The sequence below is a fragment of the Martes martes genome (assembly GCF_963455335.1).
Source record: "Martes martes genome assembly, chromosome: 9".
Classification (NCBI taxonomy): domain Eukaryota; kingdom Metazoa; phylum Chordata; class Mammalia; order Carnivora; family Mustelidae; genus Martes; species Martes martes.
The window spans coordinates 128133591-128158992 of record NC_137896.1 but is presented as its reverse complement, the minus strand read 5'-3'; the positions used below and the strand labels follow the sequence as shown (position 1 = coordinate 128158992).

The following is a 25402-nucleotide window of genomic DNA, read 5'->3' as shown; positions in this document are numbered from 1 at the left end:
AAAGAAAAGTTTACCCTCTGCCATGTCTCAGCTTTAATATTTTCACAAAGTCACCTTTACTCTTGGATCCCGATCTTTCTATGACCCACCTGCCATCGTCGGCTCCTCTCCCTATGGCCACCAGAGCCTCCAGGTCTGTGCCTTTCAGTCCATATTGAAGCAGCTCCTTCGCAGCATCCACATTTTCAGGAACTCTTTCCAAACACTCATGAAGAACCCAGGATCGTTTCTTTATTTTGCTCTGGATACAAATAAAAGACAGAGGCATTAAAGAACCCACGACGTCTGATAGCATAGGACAACTGCCTTCTAGAATCATAAAGCTAGACCTAAGGAAGTACAGCTACCCTAGCCCTTAGCCACAGGGAGCTGCTAGAGAAGCTCGACAGGAAAAAGCTAATTCCCTAATGGTGACTGGAATGGGATATGGACAATGAGATTCCTATAGTTTTCTTTTCTTCTTCTACTGAAACACAAAGTTCAGGACTCCTTCAGAAACATAAAAAAGATCTACCCAAATTTTTATAGCTGCTCATTAGTTTGCATTTGGGCTATCTAATAGAGTAGAAAAGCAAGCAGAAAAGCAAGATAAGATACAGCCTATTGTAACGAGTATGCTGCACTTTGAAACAAAACTAATGAGGCATAGCACATCAAAGTTCTAGATTTACTTGACCATGAGATGTAACACAAAGTGTAGATGATAATTTCATCATAAAAGCCATGATATGCTATTCTTTGGAAAGACCAAGGGCCCATTCCTCCCTCCCAACTGCTTCCTCTGACTCCATCCAAAATCCCTGACTTAGCCTCTTCCAAGAAAGGGTCATTGTGGTTGTAAGTTTTAAGTTAAGATTTGACTCTTACCCTGCATTCCTTTATACATTCCATTCCATCAGTTCTTTCCTCATATGCCTCTTAACTCATTTTCCCTTCTCCAGGTCTATGGCCTCCATACCAGTCCACGTCATCACCACATGACACCTATGACATCTGTGCCTTAGTAGGGTTTCCCACCAACACTCTCCCTCCATGCCAGTTCATCTTCTACACCATCTACTTCTGTACCTCCAAAGTCAAAAATCCACAACACTTCCCCATTACCCTAAGGATAAAAAGCCTAAGTCATCACAAGCCTTCCACATCCTCCAGAACCCAAGTCAATGTATCTTCTAATCATATATCCCAAAGTTCACTGCTGTTGAATATCTGATGCGGCAGATGGGTTGACTTACAGAGCTCATAAGGGGGCCAGGTACTTATGTAGACATGAAACGACGATTATGACAAATTCAGTCGATGTCACAAGTCATGCTCATTTCCTTTGAATTTGTTCATACCATTTGTCCCATGAAGAACTGCTTCCTCTCTTCTAATTCCAGGATGCCTGTTCTGAAGTCTCTCAAATCTACTCAAAGTGTCTTCACTTTACAGCCTTCCCGAACCACTGGGTCTAAAATGATTGCTACTTTCACTGGGTTCCCACAGCCTTTATCTGGAATCTTCTTGTATGGTTATTTATATTTTAGACATGAATCTTATCAGAAAGATTATAGGCTCCCTAAAAGGGAAGGCCAGTTTATGCTTCTCCTGTGCTCCTTTCGCCTTCTCTCGCCTAGTACATTTACTCTTAATTGCCTACTTATGTAGCTGAATTAGGTATTTCTCCCCATAAAAAATGTACTTGCTTTGTCTCTCTTAACACCTGTCAGCTCCTTCAGGGACCAATATCGTCCTTTACTGTGTTCCAGAAAAAGCCCTGAATGGGTACACATAAACTCACAACTCACTGTCCTGGTCACAAAAGAAAGATAATACAGCTTTGGTGTTCTGATCTTCTAAAGGAAATACAAGGAACTTCCTCCTTTATTTCATTACTTCTCATGCTCTCTCTTCTCCGGTGTCTTACTTATTAACAGTTTGTCTTCCGATTTGGTTGAAGCATTAACTTCTTAAAACTTTCTCACATTATGTTATTTTTAATTACTCATGTACATTAATTTTATGTACAATTTTGTACATAAATGTATATACAATTATGTATAATTTTACAATTATCACGAAATTTCCCCAACATTTCTTAGATCTTCCTAAATGCAAAGGCATTTTCCTTTTTTAACGTCACATGAGAAGTCATGCCCTCTTTAAAACATGCCATAAATCCAACTGTGTCCTCACAAAGGTGCCGAGGGTTCCAATACACAGGCTACGTAACAAATTTAACCTAGGCAGCGGGTAGCAGGAAGAGTCCAGCTGCACGATTTAAACAAAGATAGAGAATTTGGCAAGCCTGATATGTCAAATATCTAATGCCTCTCAGCTTCAAGAGCTCTCCTCACGGCCAGTCATGGGATGGACAGCATTTCCATTTTGCAACTGACAGAACATCAAGCTTCATCAAGAGAGGGCGCTGGAGGGCCACTGCAGAGGAAAGGCTCTGGTTTCTAGCCCTAATGTGCTCAGGTTCTAAATTTGTCCCTATGGCTTAGCAGCCAGCAGTGCACGTAGGGGACCCCTGGAAGGGGCTGCTTCCGCCCTTATTCCTGCGGAACACAACGTCCAACTGAAATTCAGCTGTTACCCCCAGGGGCAGATGCCTTCCCAGTGAATCTCCAAGGCCCAGGGGGTTGGGAGTCTTCCTAGATGATGCCCATCTGCAAACTAGGAGCTCTTTTTTTTTTTTTTTTTTTTTTTTTTTTCCCAGTCCTGGCCATGGTTACTTCTCAGGTTTTCCAACAACCCAGCCTCAGCTTACCAGGGCACCCTAGCCACAGGCATCAGCTTACCCATGCATCCCACCTCTTCCTACCTGCCAACCTTGGCAACCAAGAACCAGCCCTGCCCTGAGGCATCCCAAAGAACTCCTCTATCCAGTGGGCACCAACCATTCCTTCAAAGGTCAGTGAGGTCTGAATTCCATCTCAAGGGAGCGGGCCTCCCCTCCAAGTCTGCTTCCTCCCTGGGGATGCTCCTTCAGCCCGAAGGTATTCCCTAGGGTTCTCTTTACCCCTTTATAGTAAATCTCACTAGAAAATAAGGCTCCATATTAAAACTTTCCCTGTTCAAATTACTGGGTGGCTTCTGGCTCCTGAGGGGACCCTGAATGATGTTGGCGAAGAAAGGTAACTGAGGTAGAGGAAAAGAAAGGATTAGGCAAGGTAGTTAACTGGTACTTAACTACCAGTAAAACCAGGTAGTTAACTCGTTTATCAGTGACTATCTGTTCACCCATCTTCAGCACGAAGTCCAGCCGCAAGGCCAATACAAGGAGAGAAAATGTAACTTCTCCACACTGAATAAAACACGCTTCAGCTTTAGAAATATCAGCAATATAAAATGCTCCAATATGAAGACCTAGCATCCAAAAAAAAAAAAAAAAAGCCATGCATTTGAATTATACCATGTTACCAAAATATTTAAACATACCAAGTAATTCTGGATCGAAGCGATGTTGACCGCGGACTTCCTCCACTGCCTCTGATAGACTAGATCCGTATCCAGACCGTAGGTCTGAGCCAGACACAAGGCTTCCTCGTACTCTTCACTTTCAATCTTGGGACAAGGAAATGGGAACAGGAAGGTTACATTACTGACTGGTCCACAGTGTCGCCATGATGAGGTCACGGATGAGGATAATCCCCTCATCTCTGCGGCATGTGACCCATGGCTAACTATTCTCATGAGCATGGGGGGAACCAGAAGCCCACCAACCTGCTGAGGGGCAGAGAGAGCACGTATTCCTCTCCACGCTCAACAGAAAGCTGAGAGACAGCTGAAGTGTCCACATGTATAGAGTGAAACGATGGCAGAACCAGGAAAGGAGAGCCAACAGCCTGACTCCTAGCCCAGGGCCCACCCAGGACAGTGTAGGAACAACACAAATAACTAGAATGCTCAGCGTGGATTCAGTCTGCTTCCCAAGCAAACCCCTGACTGGAGAGCAAGCCTGTGTTTCTTCCCCCACCATCTGCAGTCGGAGCAGACAGCGGCACTTACCAAGGGTAAGGGTTAGGGTTAGAGTTAGGGTTAGGGTCAGGGTTAGGGTTAGACACCCGGCTAAGCCACAAGTGGACAGTCTAAGTGGATTCATCCTTCAATCACTGTTTTCATTTCGATTCCTCAGGCACAAAAGCCAGCACTATTTTCAAAGCTCTACCCTACTGATATTTCTAACACGTCAATGTTAGGGCAATCCCTCTTGGAGTTTCTGTTTTAAAAAATTAGGTTTTTCTCAAAAAAAGAAAAAAAGGGAAAAAATTAGGTTTTTCTCACTGAAATAAAATCTGGAGGCCTGTGAGAACTTTGATAGTGACAGCATGTTCCCTCACCTTTCTCTGATAGAGCTCCTCTGGGGTCGTGGAGCGCAAACTCACGAGACGGTAGTTTTTGGTGATGGTTCGGGGGCGTTTCCGCGGAGGTGCGAATCGCTCCATTTCCGTCACCAGATACAGGCCCTGTTTTATGTAGCCAAAGTAGCGAGCCTTGGCAGAAACTTCCTGATCAGAATCAGAGTCCTCTTCCCCTTCATCTTCGTCTCCAGCCCTGGTCTCCAAACGAGATCGTTTGGGGGCAAGTTTAATCTCACACTAAATTGAAAAAGGAGATGTGAAATCAGTAGTGAGGGACTCAAGACAAGCTCTAGAGTCCATGAGAAAAATATTTTTAATTCTATTCCGGTTCGATGAGCCACATGGTGAAGACAAAGAACAGACTTCAGAGGAACCCAACAACAAACAGTATACCCATCAACAGTTCCAGAAATATCCATCGCCTTATTAGCTCCAAATCTCCAAAACTAAACCCTGTTTTCATAATGGCTCATTAATATAATCTCCCAAATATAGGTCTAGCAATTATTTTAGGAAAATAAAAAGAATGCTAATTCCTTCACTTTTGATATTTTTGTACCTGCTGTAGAGAAATGGGCTTTTTTCATCTATTTAGAAAACGAACATGAAGGTATTTATTTGCTTTTCCGAGAATGGCTCTCCTGCCCTCCTTCCCTTTTTAAAAAAAAAATGTCTAACAGCTTCACAAACTTCTGAGTCTGAAAGCCTGACTGTTAAAGATAACTTTCATTCCCAGACTTAATAGAGCTGCCTTCAATTTTAAGCCATGGTTCTCTTTAAATAACATCTGTAGACTCAGTAACAAACTTTGAGGTAAAAAAATACTTGTGAATCTTCACTGATGTGAAAACTATTAAAGGTCCTTAACCTTGAAAGGCTTAGAATAAGAATCTTTAATGACCAAAACATAACTTTAAATTAATAGCCTCTATTTTCAAGTCTTTTGACATGAGACAAACAAGCTTTCTTGACTAAAAAGAACCAGAATTTTTAAGTTCCCAAACTTCATGGAAAGAGTTTGTTAAAGATCATATTTAAATAGAAATACATTTTACATTTTAAGGTATCTAATCTAAGAAAAAGGAAAAAAAAAAAAAAACTATCATGCCAGTATAGAAAAAATGCTTTACAAAGAACAAAATGACTCCATTTTCTTCAGTCTTTCACAATGCAAGTTTTTAATCAATTAAACAATACATCTTTCTGGGGCACCTGGGTGGCTCAGTGGGCTCAGGTCATGATCCCAGAATCCTGGGACTGAGCCCCGCATGGGGCTCTCTGCTCAGCAGGGAGCCTGCTTCCCCGCCCCCCTCTCTACCTACTTGTAATCTCTGTTAAAAAAATAAATAAAATATTTTAAAAAAACAAAAACAAAAACAAAAAAAACAATATATCTTTCTTATACTGCACTCAGTCTCTGATTCCAATCACAGGTTTTTGTTTTTAAGGACAAGATTACATAATGGGATTGCTAAAATTTAAAAATCAAATGCTTAGCCATACTTCCATAAAGATAAATGGACAGCCATCACTAAAAAAAATTAACATTAAAATCAGGTGTTTGGATTTTTGGTGAAGTGCATGCTTATTTTCCAACACACCAGCTGCTCTAAAAGGGAAAGCATTACCTCCAAACTTAAAAATCCTCCATCATGGGTAGCAGTGACTTGAGGTGATGGTTCGAACCACTCACAGGATTTTCCCAGTAAATTCTTCAAAGTTTTCACTGATGAAACAGTCAAAGCACCAGAGCAACGAGCCAGAGTCACTGCATTGGCTGCCCACCAATTTACATCTATCAGCGGGTAAAAGGACTCTTTATCTAATGGAGGGAAAGAAAAAAAAATCGATACAAGTCCATCTGTCAATGTGGCTTAAATACAACACATTTAGTCCAAAGATCAATTTAAAAACTGTATTTGGGCCCTAAACATGTTAAGTAAGAAAAAATAAATTGTTAAGTCATCACTCAAATTTTTACAAAATGGTAATTTATGTAATAAACATCTAAGTGCCAACAAGTCACCAAAGTCCAAAATTCTAAGGATGCGAGAGTAAGTGTTCTTAGGTCTTTCCACTTAAAAAATGAAGAATGTAGGGATAATATCAGCATTTTCAAAACCCTCAGGTTGTTTTTTCAACAGAGTAAGCTGAAAGGTTGGTGTGTACAAAGTATACATATCATAAGGGTTAAAAAAGGTCTTAGAAAATGTTCATATATCCTTTTTCAGACAAACAATATGAAAGAATTATACTCAATAAAAAGTTAAGAAAGACATATAACAGTTTTCAAAGCTGATTTCCTCTTAAACTTGTAAAGGAGCTCAGAATCACTAGCTCAAAAATATGCTGTTTTGACATAAATATTTTAAGAAATTTGAGAAACCCAAAGTTCTTTGTCTTGTCACTTCTCTTAATAATTTTATTGTTTCTTTGCCAAGATTCTCTATAAATAAGACCAATTTCCAAAGAACCCTTGGAGTTAACTCATTTCTGGGTATTCCCATGTGTAAGCTCAATGTACATGCTAGAAACATCTGTTTGTTTTTCTCCTGTTAATCTGTCTTGTGTCAATCTAATTTTACAGGGCCTCAGCCAGAAAACCTTGGAGAGTAAAAAGATTTTTTTTGTCCCCTACATATATCATCCAAAAAGTACTTTTACTATACAATTGTAGTCTCTTAAGGTTTTAATTATCATACTTCATACAACTCACCTTTGATTTTTTTTCTCTTCTCAACAGAGAGTCTCCAATCAGGATTAAGGTCATCATAACCTGGCTAAATATGAAAAATATGCATAGGACTTCTTGAGCCAACAATGTAAGAAAATCAAGAGAACATCATCGAGAACTGCGGATTTTCTGAAGTAACAAAATATGGAAATGATGCTTTCCTTCGATCTCTTAATTACACCTAGCTGAAATCTATTCCTCTCGATAATCTTGTTCTTACACTTCAAATGAACACATGCAACTACTGTGACTCAATTTAATAAAGAAAATAGCATGCACAAGAACAGTAAGATAGCAAGTATGCAATTAATACAAATGAGAGCAAGATACAATAACAGTTTGCACTCTCTCTCTCTCACGCTCACACACACTTACATTCTGGGAGGAGAACAATTCTGCTGTTATAAATAATGTCCGCCTGGATGCACGTCCTACTCCCACAACTTGTAAGCTGAGCAACCTCTCCAGGCCTCGGGCTCCCCAGCTCTGAGACAGGACTCTGCAACCCCCATGTTACCTGCTGTTCTAACTTCTCAGGACTAAAAACTTACTAAGTAAAAAAATATAACCATGCAATCCTCAAACCTGATCTATTCATATTCTAATTTCATGGAACATAATGTCATGCCCACCTTCTAGAATCTCAAATATCATAAAACAACTGAGATTAAGACACTGGCTCATTCGTTATTTCATTTTCAGAATTTTAACAGTATGGGAAAAGGCTAGCAAAAAATCATTTGGCTACTTATCTAAAATCTTAAACCTAAAAAAAAAAATGCTATATTTCATCAAAATGTGCTTTTTCATCTAATGTAACAGAACAAGCATATATGTCTTATTAATAATTTCTCAGTCGCTAACGCTTTAGAGTATGAAAATTAATACTTCTTTCCGTGGCCTAAAAGAACTTCCTGATCTCCACCACTACGATAAATCACTCAGAGCAGCTTGAGAACAGAAGACATAATTCTTTAAATTTTACCCAAAAAGTTACCATAAAAGCCAAGAACTAGATTGTCCTGGTTTACTTTATCATAAAAAAGGTAATTAATTTTCCAAGACTTAGAATACCAGAAGGCATATATTAGTGAAAATAACCAACTAATTGAACTCTTATTTGATCATTTAGAATGTACTTCAGCCATTTTCAGTCCCCCTGAAACCTAGATGTCTCCATGCAGATGGCTTAAATAACGGGTGTCTCTTGTGCTTTCAATTTCTAACCACAAGGTAAGATTTGTTCTTCTGCATGCACAGCTTTGTCAGTCGTCCTCATATTCCCAGACCATCATGGTGCTCACCTGTCAGAGTAGCTAAATGCTGAATTAGGGAATGGATTAATCTCTTAAATCCCTACACTCCAATTAGAATGCTTAAGGTACAGGAAAATGAGTTGATGTAGTACTAGTACTCCTACACCATCTAAGAAGTGTGGTTTCTTTTGCTCCTTAGTCAAAGCAGACAGTGCACTTACACTGTGAAAGAGGGAAAAGAAATCAGATGTCATAGGCCCCACAACTCAAGCAGGCAGAGAGCTAAGAAACAGATAAAATTTACTACAACCCAAGTTCAAATTTGATAACTACCCAAAAAGAGGTACAGATAAAAGCACCAAGGGTATCTAGGGACGAAGAGATCATTTTGAATACAGGCTTGAGAAAGAGGGAGGAGGCTAAAGAGGTACAAAGAAAGTGCTACACTTGGTGCTCTAAGACTGGATAAAATCCGAACATGGAACATGGGTAGAGGAAGACATTCCAGGCGGAGAATACAACAAGAACAAAAGTACAAAAAAGGTTAAAAACATACTAAATTTATTCAGGAAAAAGAAAGTAGGTCAGAAGGCGCCTGGGTGTCTCAGTCGGTTAAGCATCTGGTTATTGGTAAGTTCAACGTGTTGTCACTTCCTTTCAGTTTCCAAGCATTTCCATCTATCCAAAATAAAACCACTAACCCAGCAGACAGTTATTTCCCACTCCCTCTCCCCTCAGCCACTCCCAATCTGCTTTCTACCTCAGACAGATTTACCTGTTCTGGATGTTTCAAATAAATGAATTCATAGACCATGTAAACTCTTGTGTCTGGCTTCCTTCAAGTAGCATAACATTCTCAAGGTACATCCACATTATAACATGTATCAGTACTTCATTCATTTTTATGGCTGAATAATATTAATACTCTGTCATAGGTGTTTACCACAATTGATTTATCCAGCCTTCCATTAATGGACATTTGGGTTTTTTCCACTTGTGGCTACTATGAATAGTGCTGCTCAAATACATATGTCAATGTATTTGTTTGAGCACCTGTTTCAAATTCTTCTGGATATACACCTATCTACATGCTATCACCTTTGCAGTACACCTAGAATTCAGTCTAGATATGTGAACTAAATGTTTAACTTCACAGTATGTGTGAGTCTGGTGAAATTATCTGTACAGTATATTTAAGAAAGAAGCTCAAACAAAATTCCAAATTTCACTCTGCTTCAGGCTATGAAAGCCTGAATGAAAGAAAGCAAATAAAAAAAAGAAAAATACTAATTTGAAGGGATATATAAACCTTAGGTTCACTGAAACATTATTTATAATAGCCAAGATAGGGAAGCCACCCAGTGTCCATTGATAAAGGAGATAAAAAAGAGGCGGTATATACATATAACGGAATATTACTCAGCCGTATTAAAGAGTGAGATGTTGCCATTTGTGTGGCTGCATGCATGGACCTTGAGGATATTATGCTACGTGGAGTCAGTCAGACAAAGAAAGACAAATACTATACGGTTTCATTTATATATGGGATCTAAAACACAAAACAAAGGAAGAAAATATAAACTGCCTCATAAATACAGAGACCAAATCGGTAGTTGTGGGAGTGGGGGGCGATGAGCAAAAATAGGTAAAGGGGATTAAGAGGTACCTCACCGCCCCCCAAAAAAGCTGATGTTCCCACTGCTTCCCCCATACTATTTAAACTGCACCAGACTTAGCAACCTTCATCCCTAAAAACTTTGTCGGTGAGGGGACCCGTGATCTGGCCATGCTTTAGGACATCTGATAAACACTCTATAGGTTGGTGCTTTGAAAGCAGAGTCACCAAGAACCCAGGACTTCTGTGCAAGCACGTCAGGGGTACTCACCCCTGGGACCATGTTGACATATGTGGAGAAGTAACCTTCATGTCACTTTGCTTAGTAGGACGTGCCACCTCGTGTCTGAAAACAGCCCGAGGTGCCCCCACTTCCGGTACAGCACCAGCCTAGAGGAGAATGTCCTAAGGATACACTTACAGATTTTGTACAGAAAGGCTCTCATGGCTACAGCAACATTTTCTTCAGATTTAGGAATTTTATTTGCTGATTCTTTTTAATGGCCGGAAGCTAAACATAATGAAGGCCCTGCCTCCAGGAGCATAAAAGCAACCTGTCAAATGTTTTTGTTTTTGTTTTTTTTTATTCCACAAACACTTGTTAGTACTTAATATGCCAAGCTCTATGTTAGACCCCATGGAAGAAATGTATATTCTGCGTCTATCCTCCAGAAGCTCACAGTTGAATGAAGCTGTGAAAACAGCTGTGGCTTAAATCAAGATTAATCACATTAACTGTCATCTTCCCACTTATTCTTCATTGACTGATCCATTTAACAAAGTTGCTCAATACCGACTAGTGTGTCAAAGAGCAAATAAAATTGTAGGAGAAATGAAACTTATTTGTTCTATTTCATCTAAGAAATACAAATAGAAAAATAATAAAACTTCAGACAAAAATTAAGGCCAAAAATGAGATGGAAATATATAAACATAACATATGGGAAATGTTTGAAATGAAAATCACTTTGGCAATTTTACTATATTCCAGACATGAACAAAACTTAATACTCACAGATTTCTAGCCAGATGGATTTTCATATTGACAATGAAAGCTGAAGTATTTAATCAACTCAAAACTGGATAGAAGTAAATCAGAATAGGCACTTCCACAACTATCTTTAATCATTAGATTTTAAAAAGAAAATACTCAATCACACAAGGCATATTATGAAAAACTAATAAAGTGACAAATTAGACGAAGCCAGCCCCAGATGAGCTGCATTCACAATTCGGTAGAAGAGGCTAAGATTGTAGAGGCAATATAACTCTAGTTTCTTCTCTGGCGATGTTTTAGCCAAAATGATAAGCTGACTACACACTCTATATTACCGTGTAATCGATGTCAAACTCATCGGCTCGGCTATTCATTTCCTAGAAGAGCCACGCGGAGAGGCAGAGCCCTGTCCCACCTGGCTGACCCAAGGTCCCTTGACTTGCTGGACTGAGAAAGATGCACTGTTGCAAGTTTCTCAGCCAGTGATGAGTACACAAAATGACCCCAATATATTTGGTAAATGACTTATTTATAGTTTCACGTTTCCGGGGTCTCAGCACAAATGAACGACCCAACTCCGGTGGTGTCATTCACGTAAACTGCAAGGACTCTCTCTCTTGTTTTCCATTAATATCATCGCGAGTATCTAACTGGCCCAGATGAAAGTCGGCACCTCTCAACATAAAGGCTACAGAAGATCTTCCGAAAGAAAGTCTTAACCTACGAGGTCAGAGAACCCCAGTCCAACCGGAATCTTGATTCTAACGTGCAGTGATACAAGTTTACTTCCTTGAGCACCAGTTCCGTCCATTAAAATACGAAAACGCTTGTCACTTAACTAGGACTGTAGTGAAGCAACTGAAATAGGTGACAGTCGCTCAGGGTGGACAGCCAAGCCTTACTATACAAACGCTACTTACTCCCAAAGGTCCTTTCCCCCACCCCAGACTCTACCAACTGGATTGCGTGCCCTTCCTCTGAGCTTATCTTTTCATAATATTAACATGTTCCTTTATTGATTTGTTTATAATTTCCCTTGCAAGACTGTGAACACCTTAAGGGCAAGCACTGGGACTCAACACATTTTCTACTCTGAAACTTCGTAAGGGGTAACTAGTTGAACTCTATTATTTTATGATGATTATTATGAATATAGTTAAGAGCTCGCTCTTTACAGAACTGCTACACACAAGCTTTATAGCACTTACCATAGTACACTAGATTTCAATGACTCCCTTCATATAGCAATATCCAAATCCAAAACAGCCAATCCAAGGGGATGAACTCCCAGGATACAGTTGAAAGACTCAAGCAAAGAACAAAGAGTTACCACCCTCACATAATGTCCCAGCACATCCTAAGTACTGTATATATCTCTTGTGAACTTAAGGGTTTACCAGTAAGAAACTATGTCAATTATTTACTCTAGATCTTGGTGGTACACCCCAACTAGGGCTCAAGAGTTCAACACATCGGAGAAGACTGAAGAAATTTGTGTTACGTTCACTGAGAAAAATGATTTATCTCTAGTCTTTTAAAGATCAAATAAATAAAGCCTAATAAACCTAATAAATATGCTTTTTCCACCTTTTTACAAATGTATTTACTTCCCCACAGGGTCATGGAAAGAGCATGTACATCAGAGTCAGAGAGATATGAAACCAAATCTCAACTCTACTGCTTACTTGCTAAGTAACCCTGGGACAAAATAAGTGCTCAATAAATAATAATTGAGGTTATTATTACAGCAAATTTTGCAACAGCTATAAGAATACTTCTATATAAACTGCAATTTTATTGAGCTACATAAGCCTGAAATGAGTGTATCAAAAGAAACCAGAGTGTTCTTTCTGTGAAAATGATGAAGCCTCATAGGAGTTTATCACGGAATAAAGGTTCAGAAAGAATAGTAGAAAGGATCGGACAACAGCAGGGAGCAGGGAGAGGAAAGTTCAGGGAGCAAGTGTGAAGGAGCGTAATGACCAGATGAGAAGAGATGACAGGTAAAAAATCAGCTGCATTTTGACCACAGTCTTAGAATTTTAAAGAAAAGATTAGATGAAATTAAGTTTTTCTGTGTTTTCAATTTTGGACAAAATTTCTTTTCAGACTAAAATGAGCAGGGATCTTGGAGCACAAAATCTATTCTATTCAGCGACAGTCTTTCCATGTGCTGAGCTACAGCAAGAAAACAGAGGGGTTGGCAGCCACCAGCCCAGGATGGGATGAAATGTGGAAAGAGGTCGTGTGCTTAGCCCCAGTTGAAATAGCAATAAAGGTAGGATTAGGTTCAGGAATTCTCACTAAGCCACTGTTCCCTCAGCAAAGGAATGTACCACCTGCAAAATGTCCATGGTAACGGCAACCGGGTCCCTGGTTTTCAGTTTTGTGAGCCCTTAAATCTGTTTTTTTCTCTAGTTTTCTTAGGCATTCAAGGGAATTTATAGCAACCCAATCTGAAAAGACAGATCTATCACCCTAAACACTGGTCAGGTTGTAATTACAGACGTAACTAGCTTGAGAACCAAGGTGCATCAAGAGATGGTCTCTGCAGAATGTTTGGGGGTGCTAAACCAGAGCCAGAAAGGGCAAGACGGAAGCTCACCGCAGGACAACAGAATGACCCCTCCACCGCAATTCCTGACAAATCGCTCTTCTAAACTCTCAAGGCAGAGTTCAAAAGAGTCTCCCTGGGACATGGGAGACCAACTTCTGGCACGAACTCATCTCTTCCCACCATAAACCTCTCTCTCCCTTCTTTCCTCTTTTTCTCTCTCGCACTCTCTCTCTCATTTAATTGCTTATTTTAGCATGGGGGGGTGGGGGCGGGGAGCGGAGGGAGAGGGAGAAAGAGTCACAGGCAGACTCCACACTGGCAGAGCCAGATTTGGGGTTCGATCTCATGACCCTGAGATCATGACCTGAGTCGAAATCAAGACTTGGAAGCTTAACTGACTGTGCCATCCAGGTGCCTCTCTTGCCCCATTACTTTTCTGTTTTGTCTATTTTCCAAACTACTGAGATATTTACATTTAGTTATTCAAGATTTTTAAACAATTTTTGACTCTTTTAATAGAATCATTATAAAAATCTAATGAATAACATTAATGAACTAAAAAGTAATTAATTATGCTGCTATTGATTGGCAACTAATGTCAAAATGATGTCTAACCAGTTAAAAAGTTGAATATATGCCAATAGGACTATAATAAATATACTTTGTCCTTTCAGGTAAAGAAGGATATCCAGAATTTCAGTAAACAAAAGAGCATACTAATGAATTTTGCCTAAACAGACTCGGCACTACACACATAGGCCATTCTGGAATACTAACAAAATGAAATACTAAGTGTGCCTTGAACTTCACCAGTACTTCTATTAAGTGAATGAAATAATTCAAGAAAATTAGTAAATTCAAAAAAAAAATTGCCCAAATGTAAAATTTCACACATATAATAGAACAGGGTATTCCCAAATAACAAATTTGTCACCATACATCAATAACCATGACAAACACACGGTACTTTTTGGATCAATAATCCAGTGTGTGTAGCTGTATTTGTTACACAAATGGTTTTAGAGTTGATCCACTCTACTTCTAGGAGGAAGATATAAATCAAGCTAGCTATTTATTCTGCAGAGAGAGAGAGAATGTTCCTTGTATTAAGCTACTGAGGTTGAAGACTGAGGAGCGCCTCTTCTGTTTAGGACAAATCTAGATCCAGTGAGAGAGTGCTGTAGACATGTGGAGACCAAATTAAATTCAAGGTGAGTAGGAACTAGAGGGAAAAAAATCTCCCCAAACTTGTGTATAAAAACAAAAAAACTGAAGAAGAGTGAAAACAAATATAAGTCTATGAAAAGTATAAGAAAATGTAGAGACAAGTTTCTCTTTCCCTCTGCTATTCTGGGAATAACAAAACACTCTTTGCTTTTGAAAATTCTTTTAATAGCTCAGCTTAACTCATGAAATGACATTAAAAAGAACTCTGAAAAAAGACATCAATCCGTTCAGACCATTTGGGGCATAGGCTCCAATCCTGGAATCATGAAAACAGCCACCGAAGCTGGTCACAAGATATTCTTACAGAGAAGGGGTATGGGGAAGTATAACCCTGAAGTGCTGAAATGCTAAACAGTCATCAGACAAGTAAAAGATCTAGAACATAAGCTGCATCTAATTGGGAAAGATTCTTCTTTAAAGCTTCACTCTAACACAATACATAGCATTTATGGGCAGTCCTTATTCGCCCATCAGGATTTTAGATTATAACAGATATTGAATCTGTTGCGAAATAACTGAACGTGTTCATTCTTAAAATCTGTCATTTCAAGACACTAAAAAATTAACAGACTATGTCGTCACTATTTACCTTTGAGTGAAGAGCCAAGCCTTAAGCCTTATGTAAACCCAATATTACAGGAGCATTGCAACATGTGGGAAGAATTAGAACCCTTTTAGAATACTGACACTCTGAAGCCTTCATATTAGTTGACTGCTGCTAAAAAATTAGTATCTCCATTCTGTATTTTTATAATGAGAAAAAGAGAAAAAAAGAGAGGTTGGTGGACAGACTACACTCCATTTATAAAGTGTATTTCACTACAAATTAAAGTCAGTGCTTTACACACAGCCGCTACTCTATTCTTAATTTATCCTACTATATTGGTAATATTCTATATAACTAAAGCTTTGGCATGATGAGAATAAATAATAGCTATGTGCTACAGTAAAATGTCAACCAAATGAAATTACCATTTCCGTACTCACCCTTAAGCGAGAATCGTTCTTAGAATAATAATAATCAGGAGACATACCTGCTCATTTTGATTCCATTCCCCTTGCTGCTTCAGAGACGGGATGGCCCAGATGCTTAGTTTCCCTGAGAAGTGAATGGCAGCAAGGAGGGTCCCATCTGGAGAAAGGCTCATCTTAAAGATCCCATCCTATACAGTAATTATAGGACATTAATGTCAGATCAAGGAACTTGTAGCTGAACAGAAGTAACCTCCAGAATTTAATAACACTCTCCAGGGGGTGCCATGTCATAAATGATCTCTCATAATTAAGGGTTCGAACAACTTCATAACACTATAATGTGCTCCAGCATAAAGAAACTCCTTCAGGAGTTTTTCTGTCATCTCTTTTACAATGTTATAATTTACATATAGCTGAAAGCCCAAATATTTGCGCATTATACAAATACTCTCTTATATCACACATCAATTACCATGAGTTCTCATTAACTTCTTATGGGTTGATATTGGCCAGATTGTGAGTTTCCTGAATTGGGGGTCCACATTTTCACAAGGTTCTGTATGTACACAATGTCTGGAATATTTTATTGCAGAGAGGCACAAATTCATGCTGTGTGGACAAAAGGAAAGGGAAAGGAGGAAGAGAGAGTTGGCAGAAAAGAGGGTCCAATGGTGATGGGAACAGAAGGCAAGGGGGAAAATGCATTCCTGAATTTGAGGAACACTGGGAGTGTTTATTTTCCAGATTTCCTGGTAAATCTGAGGAATGTAACTGTTGCTACAGAAAAGAAAAACTTTGTAGCACACAGATTTCACAAGGCTAACCTCAGTGTGCACAGAGTCCTACTGTGTCCCAACAATCTCTAGTCCTTTCCCAATCAGAATACTACGTTGCTCAGTCACAAGAGAAACCACACAAGCAGAAAGGTCTCCTGCCTATTGCCTCAGCAGAATGAGAAGAATCAAAAACTAATTGGATATCTAGTGCCCTTCAAGCATTTATTAAAACCAGGGTAATTTAAGGTAGTTGACCCACAAATAATAAAATAGACCCAAACAACAGCCTACAACCGTATTTGTCCTTAACATTTAGAAAATCTGAAAACATAAGGCCCATCACCATCAAATGGAAATAATCAGGTGGGACTAGGTAGCATATGTACACTTAAAAGGGTCATAAGCTTTCTAGTTGGCCAAAGCCCCCACCGTTCTTGGTTATGGCCCCAAGATTAAGGCTAAGTATCAGCTATAGAAGCAAAAACTAAATGTGACTATACTAAAACAAAGAGGAAGTATGCCTGGCTCAATTCACTACATTATCTACCTGGTCTCTACAGACAGACACAAGAGTTTAAGTCCTCAGGTCTACAACGGCTAAGATACATTAGCCATAAAAAACAAATAGAACAACTTCAGAAAGTGAGAAACCGTGGGATGAGTAGATAGATGAAAAGATTAACATCCTCTGATGTCCTCACTAAGGACTAAGATCACTTTAACTGGGTATAACGTGTCTAGTCCAGAATACCAGAATTAAATAGAAGAAAGACTAAAATACAAAAGCCTGAGAAAGAGAAGGAATAAAAGCACAAGCACTAACAGCACCATGTTAAATAGACCCCATCCCCGTCTCCGTGATGGAAAAGAGGGCAGGAGCAGAAGGTGAAGGGCCCGGCATCTTCCATTCACAACTCTGGTCCACGAGCCCCGAGATTTGGTATGAGGTGGGCCTCACAAGCATTGATTCTCATTAGCTAGAGTAACTCTCCCTCCATCACTGAGAGTTTAAAGAGAAAGAAACTGAAGACCTCAAGGGTTAAGACTTGCTGAAGATCATTCAAGTATAGACCGCAGATCCTGAGCTGGAAGCATCTTCAATCCCAACCCGGGTCATTTTCACTGCGCCATGATCACTGCCCTCCCCTGGGCCATAGACATTTCAGGAGCCACAGGCATGCTCCTCGAGAGAAGTCATGGTCAAGTACACTTTACTGTTTTCCTCACCTACATAATCAGTCATGAGTGAGCTGTATGATCACTCCCAGGTGTTATAAATGCTTCATTAACCAACTCCCCTAAAAGGGCTCTGAAAGTAAAGAGGAAGTTTATGAATCTCTTTAAGAACAACAACAAATACTGAATAATGTGAAGAATTTAACAATAGCATTGTGAGCTAGAAAACACCGAATGAATATGCTAAATTATCCTTTGTTTTACTCATTCTCCCCCACCACCCTTCCTTCCTTTTCTTTCTTAGACATTAAGTAGTAAATATATTAACTAAAATATTACCACTAGCTTTTAACCTGGTGAGTTCTTAAATCCCCTTAGTTTTATTTGAAACTATGATAGCCACACTGCAAACTTAGCGTTGCTTTTTCTAAGCATTTTGTTGTAGAAATGTGCACTTACACAGACACAGAAGTAGAAATTATAGTATGATGATTACCCATGGGCCCAACAACCAGCTTATAAACAAATATCAACATTCCATACTCGTTTCACAAATCCTTCTCGAATCACTACAATAATCTTGGGAATTTTTTTCCCCTGAAGTGTCTTCTTTTCTTTTTTTTTTTCTTTTTAAAGATTTTATCTATTTATTTGACACAGAGAGATCACGAGTAGGCAGAGAGGCAGGCACAGAGAGAGAAGGGGGGAATCAGGCTCCCCGCTGAGCAGAGAGGACTCTATCCCAGGACCCTGAGATCATGACTTGAGCTGAAGGCAGAGGCTTAACCCACTGAGCCACCCAGATGCCCCCCTAAAGTGTTTCCAAGCAGATTCCAGACATGAGATGTGTATACATTAAGCACACACCTCTTTAAAGCCCTAAATCATCTAAGTTTCATACACACACACAGCGAGAAGAGACGGTTCTCAGTGGCAGCTGAAGTACAGTCAGTCAGCAATAGACAAGTCACCTATGTTACTTGAGACACACAGTGTTTTCTTTATGAAATAAAAAGTCCTCTTTTATTTGTAGAAACATTTCTGAGTGTCTATAGCACAGAGTATTTCTGGCTCAGGGAATAATTTATTATCCTGACAGTAACTGTTATACAAGATCCAAAGCCACAGTTAGAAAATCCAAGCTAAATTCTGTGAACAGAGTCTGCAGATTTAGAAGTCTGAATGCTCCCTGGTTGGCCAGGGAGAGAATTTCAGAGTGTGTGCTCTGGAAGTAAGAGGAAATGGCTTTTCAATCAACTGCACATCACAATAAAAATAAACCTCAAACCTTCAAACCGTAATTTCTCATATTATATTAAGATTTCTCAGCATAAGTGAATAATAATCTTGGTCTCATCGTCTCCATCTGAATTAGGTAGCTCCAAAAGCAATAAAATTGAGCTGTAATTTTCACTTCACTTAAAATGTGTCTGAATTTTTTTTATATTCCTCAAATATGAATGTCGTGTTTATTTTAATCATTACAACAGCTGGAATGTTGGTCAAGAATATATAACTTGGCAGTGAAAAGCAGAAAGCTTTTTCTCTAAGAGCAGGAACAAGACAAAGCTCACTCTTTCTCCACATCCTCTCCAACATTTGTTGTTTCCTTTCTTGAACCCCCTTACACTGTTGGTGGGAATTCAAGTTGGGGCAGCCACTTCGGAAAACAGTGTGGAGATGCCTCAAAAAATTAAAAATAGAGGTATCCTATGACCCTGCAATTGCACTACTGGGTATTTTCACTATATCTGTATCCAAAGATACAGATATAGTGAAAAGAAGGACCATATGTACCCCAATGTTCACTGCAGCAATGGCCACAATCGCCAAGCTGTGGAAAGAGCCAAGATGCCCTTCAACAGACGAATGGATAAAGAAGATGTGTTCCATATATACAATGGAATATTACTCAGCCATCAAAAAGGACGAATGCCCAACTTTTGTATCAACATGGATGGGAGATTATGCTGAGTGAAATAAGTCAAACAGAGAGAGTCAATTATCATATAGTTCCACTTACTTGTGGAGAATAAGGAATAACATGGAGGACATTAGCAGAAAGAAAGGAAAAGTGAATTGAGGGAAATCAAAGGGGGCAATGAACCATGAGAGACTGTGGACTCTGAGAAACAATTTGAAGGTTTTAGAGGGGAGGGAGGTGGAGGGATGGGTGAGCCTGGTAGTGGAGGGCACATATTGCATGGAGCACTCGGTGTGATGCATAAACAATGAATCTTGGAACACTGAAAAAATAAAATGAAATTATTAAAAAAAAAAAAAAGCCCACTCTTGCTAGTTTTATTCAACATAGCACTGGAAATCCTAACCAAAGCAATTAGGCAAGAAAATAAATAAAAAGCACACAAACTGGAAAGGAAGAAGTAAAACTGTCTCATTACAAATGACATCGTGTTATATATAGAAAACCCTAAAGACTCCACCAGAAAGCTGACAGAATAAACAAATTCAGTAAAGCTGCAGGATACAAAAATCAACACACAAAAACCACTTGCATTCCTATACACTAACAGTGAACTATTAGAAAGCGAAATTAAGAAAACAATCCCAGTTATACTAGCATCAAAAGAATAAAATACTTAGGAATAAACGTAACCAAGGAGGTGAGAGCTCTGTATAAGAAAAGCCATAAAATATTGATCAAAGAAATTGAATGCAAATAAATGGAAAGATATTCCATGTTCAGGGATTGAAAAAATACTGTTAAAATGAACATAGTGTCCAAAGTGATCTATAGGTTCAATGCTATCCTTACCAAAATTCAAATGTCATTTTCCACAGAAACATAAAAAATAATCCTAAAATTTGTGTGGTATCATAAAAGATCCTAAGCCCCTACGCAGCCAAAGCAATCCTGAGAAAGAAGAAAAGCTGGGATGCCAGGGTGGCTCAGTTGGTTGAGCAGCTACCTTCGGCTCAGGTCCTGATCCCTGGGATGGAATCCCGCATCAGGATCCCTGCTCAGCAGGGACTCTGCTTCCCTCCTCTGCCTGCCTCTCCCCCTGCTTGTGCTCTCTGTCTCTGACAAATAAATAAACAAAATCTTAAAAAAAAAAAAAAAACAAAGCTGTAGGCATCACACCTTCTGATTTCAAACTACTGATACAAATCTATGTTAATCAAAATAATACCGTATTGGCGTAAAAACAGGCACAAAGATCAATGGAACAGAACAGAGAGCCTAGAAATAAGCCCATGCATAGACAGTCAACTAATTTATAACAAAGGAGCCAACAATATAATACACAGTGGGGAAAGGATACTCTTTCAAAAAATGGTATTGGAAAAACTGGATAGTCACCAGACCCCTAATGTACATCATATAGTAAAATCTCCTCTAACTGGATGAGTCTTGAGCATAAGACCTGAAACCCTAAAACTCCTATAAGAAAACAGGGGATAAGTTCCTTGACTGGTCTTAGCAATGATTTCTTTGGATTTGACACCAAGAGCAAAGTCAAAAAAAAACAAAGATAAACAAACAGGACTACTTCAAGTTAAAAACATCTACACAGCAAAGGAAACCATTAATAAAATGAAATGACAACTTAGGAAATAAGAGAAAATATTTATAAACCAAATATCTGATATTACAAACCAAAATACACAAGGGACTCCAACAACTCTAGCAAAAACCCCAAATAACCTAATTTTAAAATGGAAGAAAACATCTGAATAGACATATTTTCAAAAAAAGACACATAAGTGGCCAACAAGTACATGAAAAGGTGTTCAACTAATCAGAGAAAGGCAAATCAAAACCACAATGAGATATCACTTCACACATGTTAGGACGGCTATCATCAAAAAGAAATGCTGGGGAGAGCGACGCCTGGGTGGCTCAGTTGGTTAAGCCGCTGCCTTCGGCTCAGGTCATGATCCCAGGGTCCTGGGATCGAGTCCCACATCAGGTTCCTTGCTCAGCGAGGAACCTGCTTCTCTCATTGCCTCTGCCTGCTTGTGAGTACTCTCTCACTGACAAATAAATGAATAAACAAAATATTAAAAAAGAAGAAAGAAAGAAAGAAAGAAAGGCTGGGGAGAATGTGGACCACACACACACAGAGTATCATTTGGCCTTAAACAAAGAAGGAAATCCTGTCATTTGTGACATGGATGAACATGGAGGGCATTGTGCTCAGTGAAATACATCAAACACAGAAAGACAAATATTGCATGGCATCACTTATGTATAATCTTAAAACAAACAAACAAACAAACAAACCAAAAAACCTCCTAGAAACAGAGAGTAGGAAACTAGTTGCCTACCAAAGACTGGGGCAGGGAGGAAGTATAGAGAGGTTGGGTCAGAGGGTAGAAACTTCAGTTAGAAGAAGAAGTTCTGAAGAGCTACTGTACAACATGATGGTTACACTTGATCACACGGCATTCTGGAACTGAAACCTGCTGAGAGAGTAGGACTTAAACATCCTTACACACAGAAGAGAAAAGTACATATGTGAGGTAATGAATGTGTGAATTCGACGAGGGACAATCCATTCATGTTGTACACATACACCAAATCATCATGCTGTACAGTTTAAATATCTTACAATTATACCTCAGTAAAGGTGAGGCAAACAAAATGAGAAAGAAAATAATGACTGTCACTTACTCCCTGCTTCAGTCTACTCTATTCTGTGAGTAGCCACTGAAAGGCAGTCTCACTAAATAATGACTTATAAGTTGTTATCAACTTGGGTAGGCAACATGGGACAAAGTAAGCTGGTTGACAAAGACCATTTACACAGTAGATGGTCTTCTTCCACCAGAAATTAATCTACAGCCCTTCCAATTGACCATATTATCAATTCTATTTACCTCCCTGTCTCAAATCTCTTCTCAAAACTTTTCAAAAGGTACTTTCCTCTTACCTCATTGAATCTCTTGCGTGGTAATGCGATACTAATACTACTGAAACTAATAATATGAACAGGATTTTAACTTCCACCTCTGTTTCTCATTTATTAAACCACTAGCTCAAACGTCCATTTTGTCTTCTGTTAATTAAAAACACTAATTAAAGCCTTCTACTACTGGCAGCAATATTTAGAGTGGAATTGTGCCTGCTCTCAAACACTGCAATAAAACTTTTAACTGTCCTTTCTAAAACAATAATTCTTTTAAATGTTAAATATCAGATCTTTATGCTGAGATCAGTTTAAATTGCCTAACTTTCTTCCACTGCATATCATCTACTTAGAACAATTAAAAATGAGTGATTTCCTATTTCATTACACCTTTCAAATACACAAGCTATATTAAAATGAAAGTACTGAACTGTAGTGCATACACTGAAAGTGTTCTGAATTACTATGGAGTCTTAAAGGTGAATTCATAAGCCCTGCCCTTCCAACATTCAACGATTATTTATTCAATAAACTCAGTAATACAATATCCCGTGTCAGGCACCATTTTACACTCTGGGGAGCCAGCAACCAGCAAAACATAAACCTCTGCCCTCAAGAAGTTCAGTAGATATTCTTGCCCACTATGGTTTATAAGTCTGACCCCCCCAAATCAATCAATCAATCATTCTCAAAAGCATGGCTAACAAACCTGGGAGCAGCAGAGGCGGAGGAAACACTGCAAAAGTCCGTAGGAAAGAGAAAGTCCTTGGGAAAAAAATTTTCCAAGCCAATATTCTTTATAGAAGAACACATATAGCTTTTATTAATATATTCTTTGAAAGATAATATTATATGCCAGACAACCAGCAGCTGGTTATTTGGAAACATATGAAGGCCATCTACAAAAAGCCCACAACTAACATCATAGCCAATGATGAAAACCTTTTACTCTAAGACCAGGAACAAGACTAGGATGTCCACCTCACCACTTATATTCAACATAGTACCGGAAGTCCTAGCCACAGCAATCAGATAAGAAATAAGAGGCATCTAAATTGGTAAGAAAGAAGTAAAAAATTTTTGCTATTTGTATATGACATGATATTATATATAGAAAATTCAGAAGACTCCATAAAAACTACCAGAACTGATAAATGAATTCAGTAAAGTCACAGGATACAAAATATACAGAAATCTGTTGCATTTCTATATACTAATAATGAAGTAGCAGAAAGAGAAGTTAAGAAAGCAATCCTGGGGCGTCTGGGTGGCTCAGATGGTTAAGCTTCTGCCTTCGGGCTCAGGTCATGATCCTAGGGTCCTAGGATCAATTCCCATGTTCGGTTCCCAGCTCAGTGGGGAGTCTGTTTCTTCCTCTCCCTCTGCCTCTCCTCCTGCTTGTGCTCTCTCTCTCAAATGAATAAATAAAATCTTAAAAAAGAAAAAGAAAACAATCTAATTTACCAAAACAACAACAAAAAAAAAAACACCTAGGAATAAATTTAACCAAGGAGGTAAAAGACCTGTACCCTGAAAACTATAAAACACTGGTGAGAAAAACAGACAATGACACAAACAGATGAAAAGATATCCCATGCTCATGGGTTGGGAGAACCAATATTATTAAAATGTCCACACTACCCAACCCAAAGCAATCTACAGATTTAATGTAATCCCTATCAAAAAACCAAAAGCATTTTTCACAGAACTAGAACAAATAATCCTAAAATTTATATGGAACCACAAAGGACCCCAAATAATTAAAGTAACCTGAAAAAGAAAAAAACTGGAAGTATCACAATCCCAGAGTTCAAGATATAACACAAAGCTATAGGAATCAAAACAGTATGGTACCGACACACACATGCACACGTGTGCACACACACACACAAAACCACATAGATCAATGGAGGAGAATACATAGCCCAGAAATAAACCCAAGTATAGAAGTTCCTCAAAAAATTAAAAATAGAATTACCATGTGACCCAGTAATTCTACCACTGGGTATTTACCCGAAGAAAATGAAAACACTAATTCAAAGAGATATATGCACCCCTGTGTCTACTGCAGCACTATTTAAAACAGCCAGGCTAGGGACTCAACCCAAGTGTCCATCCATACACAAATGGATAAAGAAGATGCGGTATATTGTAAATGTTGGAATATTGCTCAGCCACAAAAAGAATGAAATCTTGCCATTTGCAACAACATGGATGCATGTAGAGGATATAATGCTAAGTGAAATAAGAGAAAGGCAAAATACTATATGATTTCACTTTATGAGATTTAAAAAATAAAACAAAGAAAAGAGAGACAAAAAGCAAGACCCTTAAATACAGAGCAAACTGGTGGCTGCCAGAGGGGAGGTGGGGAGGCAGGAAACGTGTGAGATAGGTGGAGGGGATTCAAGTGTCCACTGATGATGAGCACAGAGTAATGGACAACATTGCTGAGTCATTATACTGTACACCTGAAATAACACAACACTGTTAACTATATTTGAATTAAAATAAAATAGGCATCATAATGCCAATCACGCAAGCTTCCTGTGAGATCATGTGAAAGTACATATAAGCTAGAAAGCATTCACAATAATAGGAAATTATTAGATAAGCCATATGAGGCCTTTCAGCTCTACAATTACAGCGCAAAAAAAAAAAAAAAAAATCTATCCCCCATAATTATTTCCGGGCTAGGAACCATCAGGTACAAATAAGGTAGCACGTAACATTCAGATATTTACTGAAGGCATTGATTTAAGAATACGAATTTCATAACATCTTTTTAAGGATCCTGGTACAATGTGCCATTAAGATAGATCAAAATATAAGGAAATGAGTTGTTTGCATCTCCTTTGTGCTCAATCAC

The 25402-nt window shown here is 38.8% G+C and overlaps 1 protein-coding gene across 1 annotated transcript in view; it reads right to left on the bottom strand.

Annotated features, from left to right (window-relative positions):
- The window catches only part of NBAS (NBAS subunit of NRZ tethering complex), a 319994-nt gene that overhangs the window by 235512 nt on the left and 59080 nt on the right, over nt 1–25402 (bottom strand). The window contains exons 12-17 of the mRNA XM_080813961.1: nt 15770–15898; nt 7066–7129; nt 5978–6171; nt 4329–4586; nt 3427–3552; nt 90–241 (exon numbers count right to left, since the gene is read on the bottom strand). Coding sequence (XP_080670087.1) covers nt 90–241; nt 3427–3552; nt 4329–4586; nt 5978–6171; nt 7066–7129; nt 15770–15898 — 923 coding nt within the window. The remainder of the gene's footprint in view (nt 1–89; nt 242–3426; nt 3553–4328; nt 4587–5977; nt 6172–7065; nt 7130–15769; nt 15899–25402) is intronic.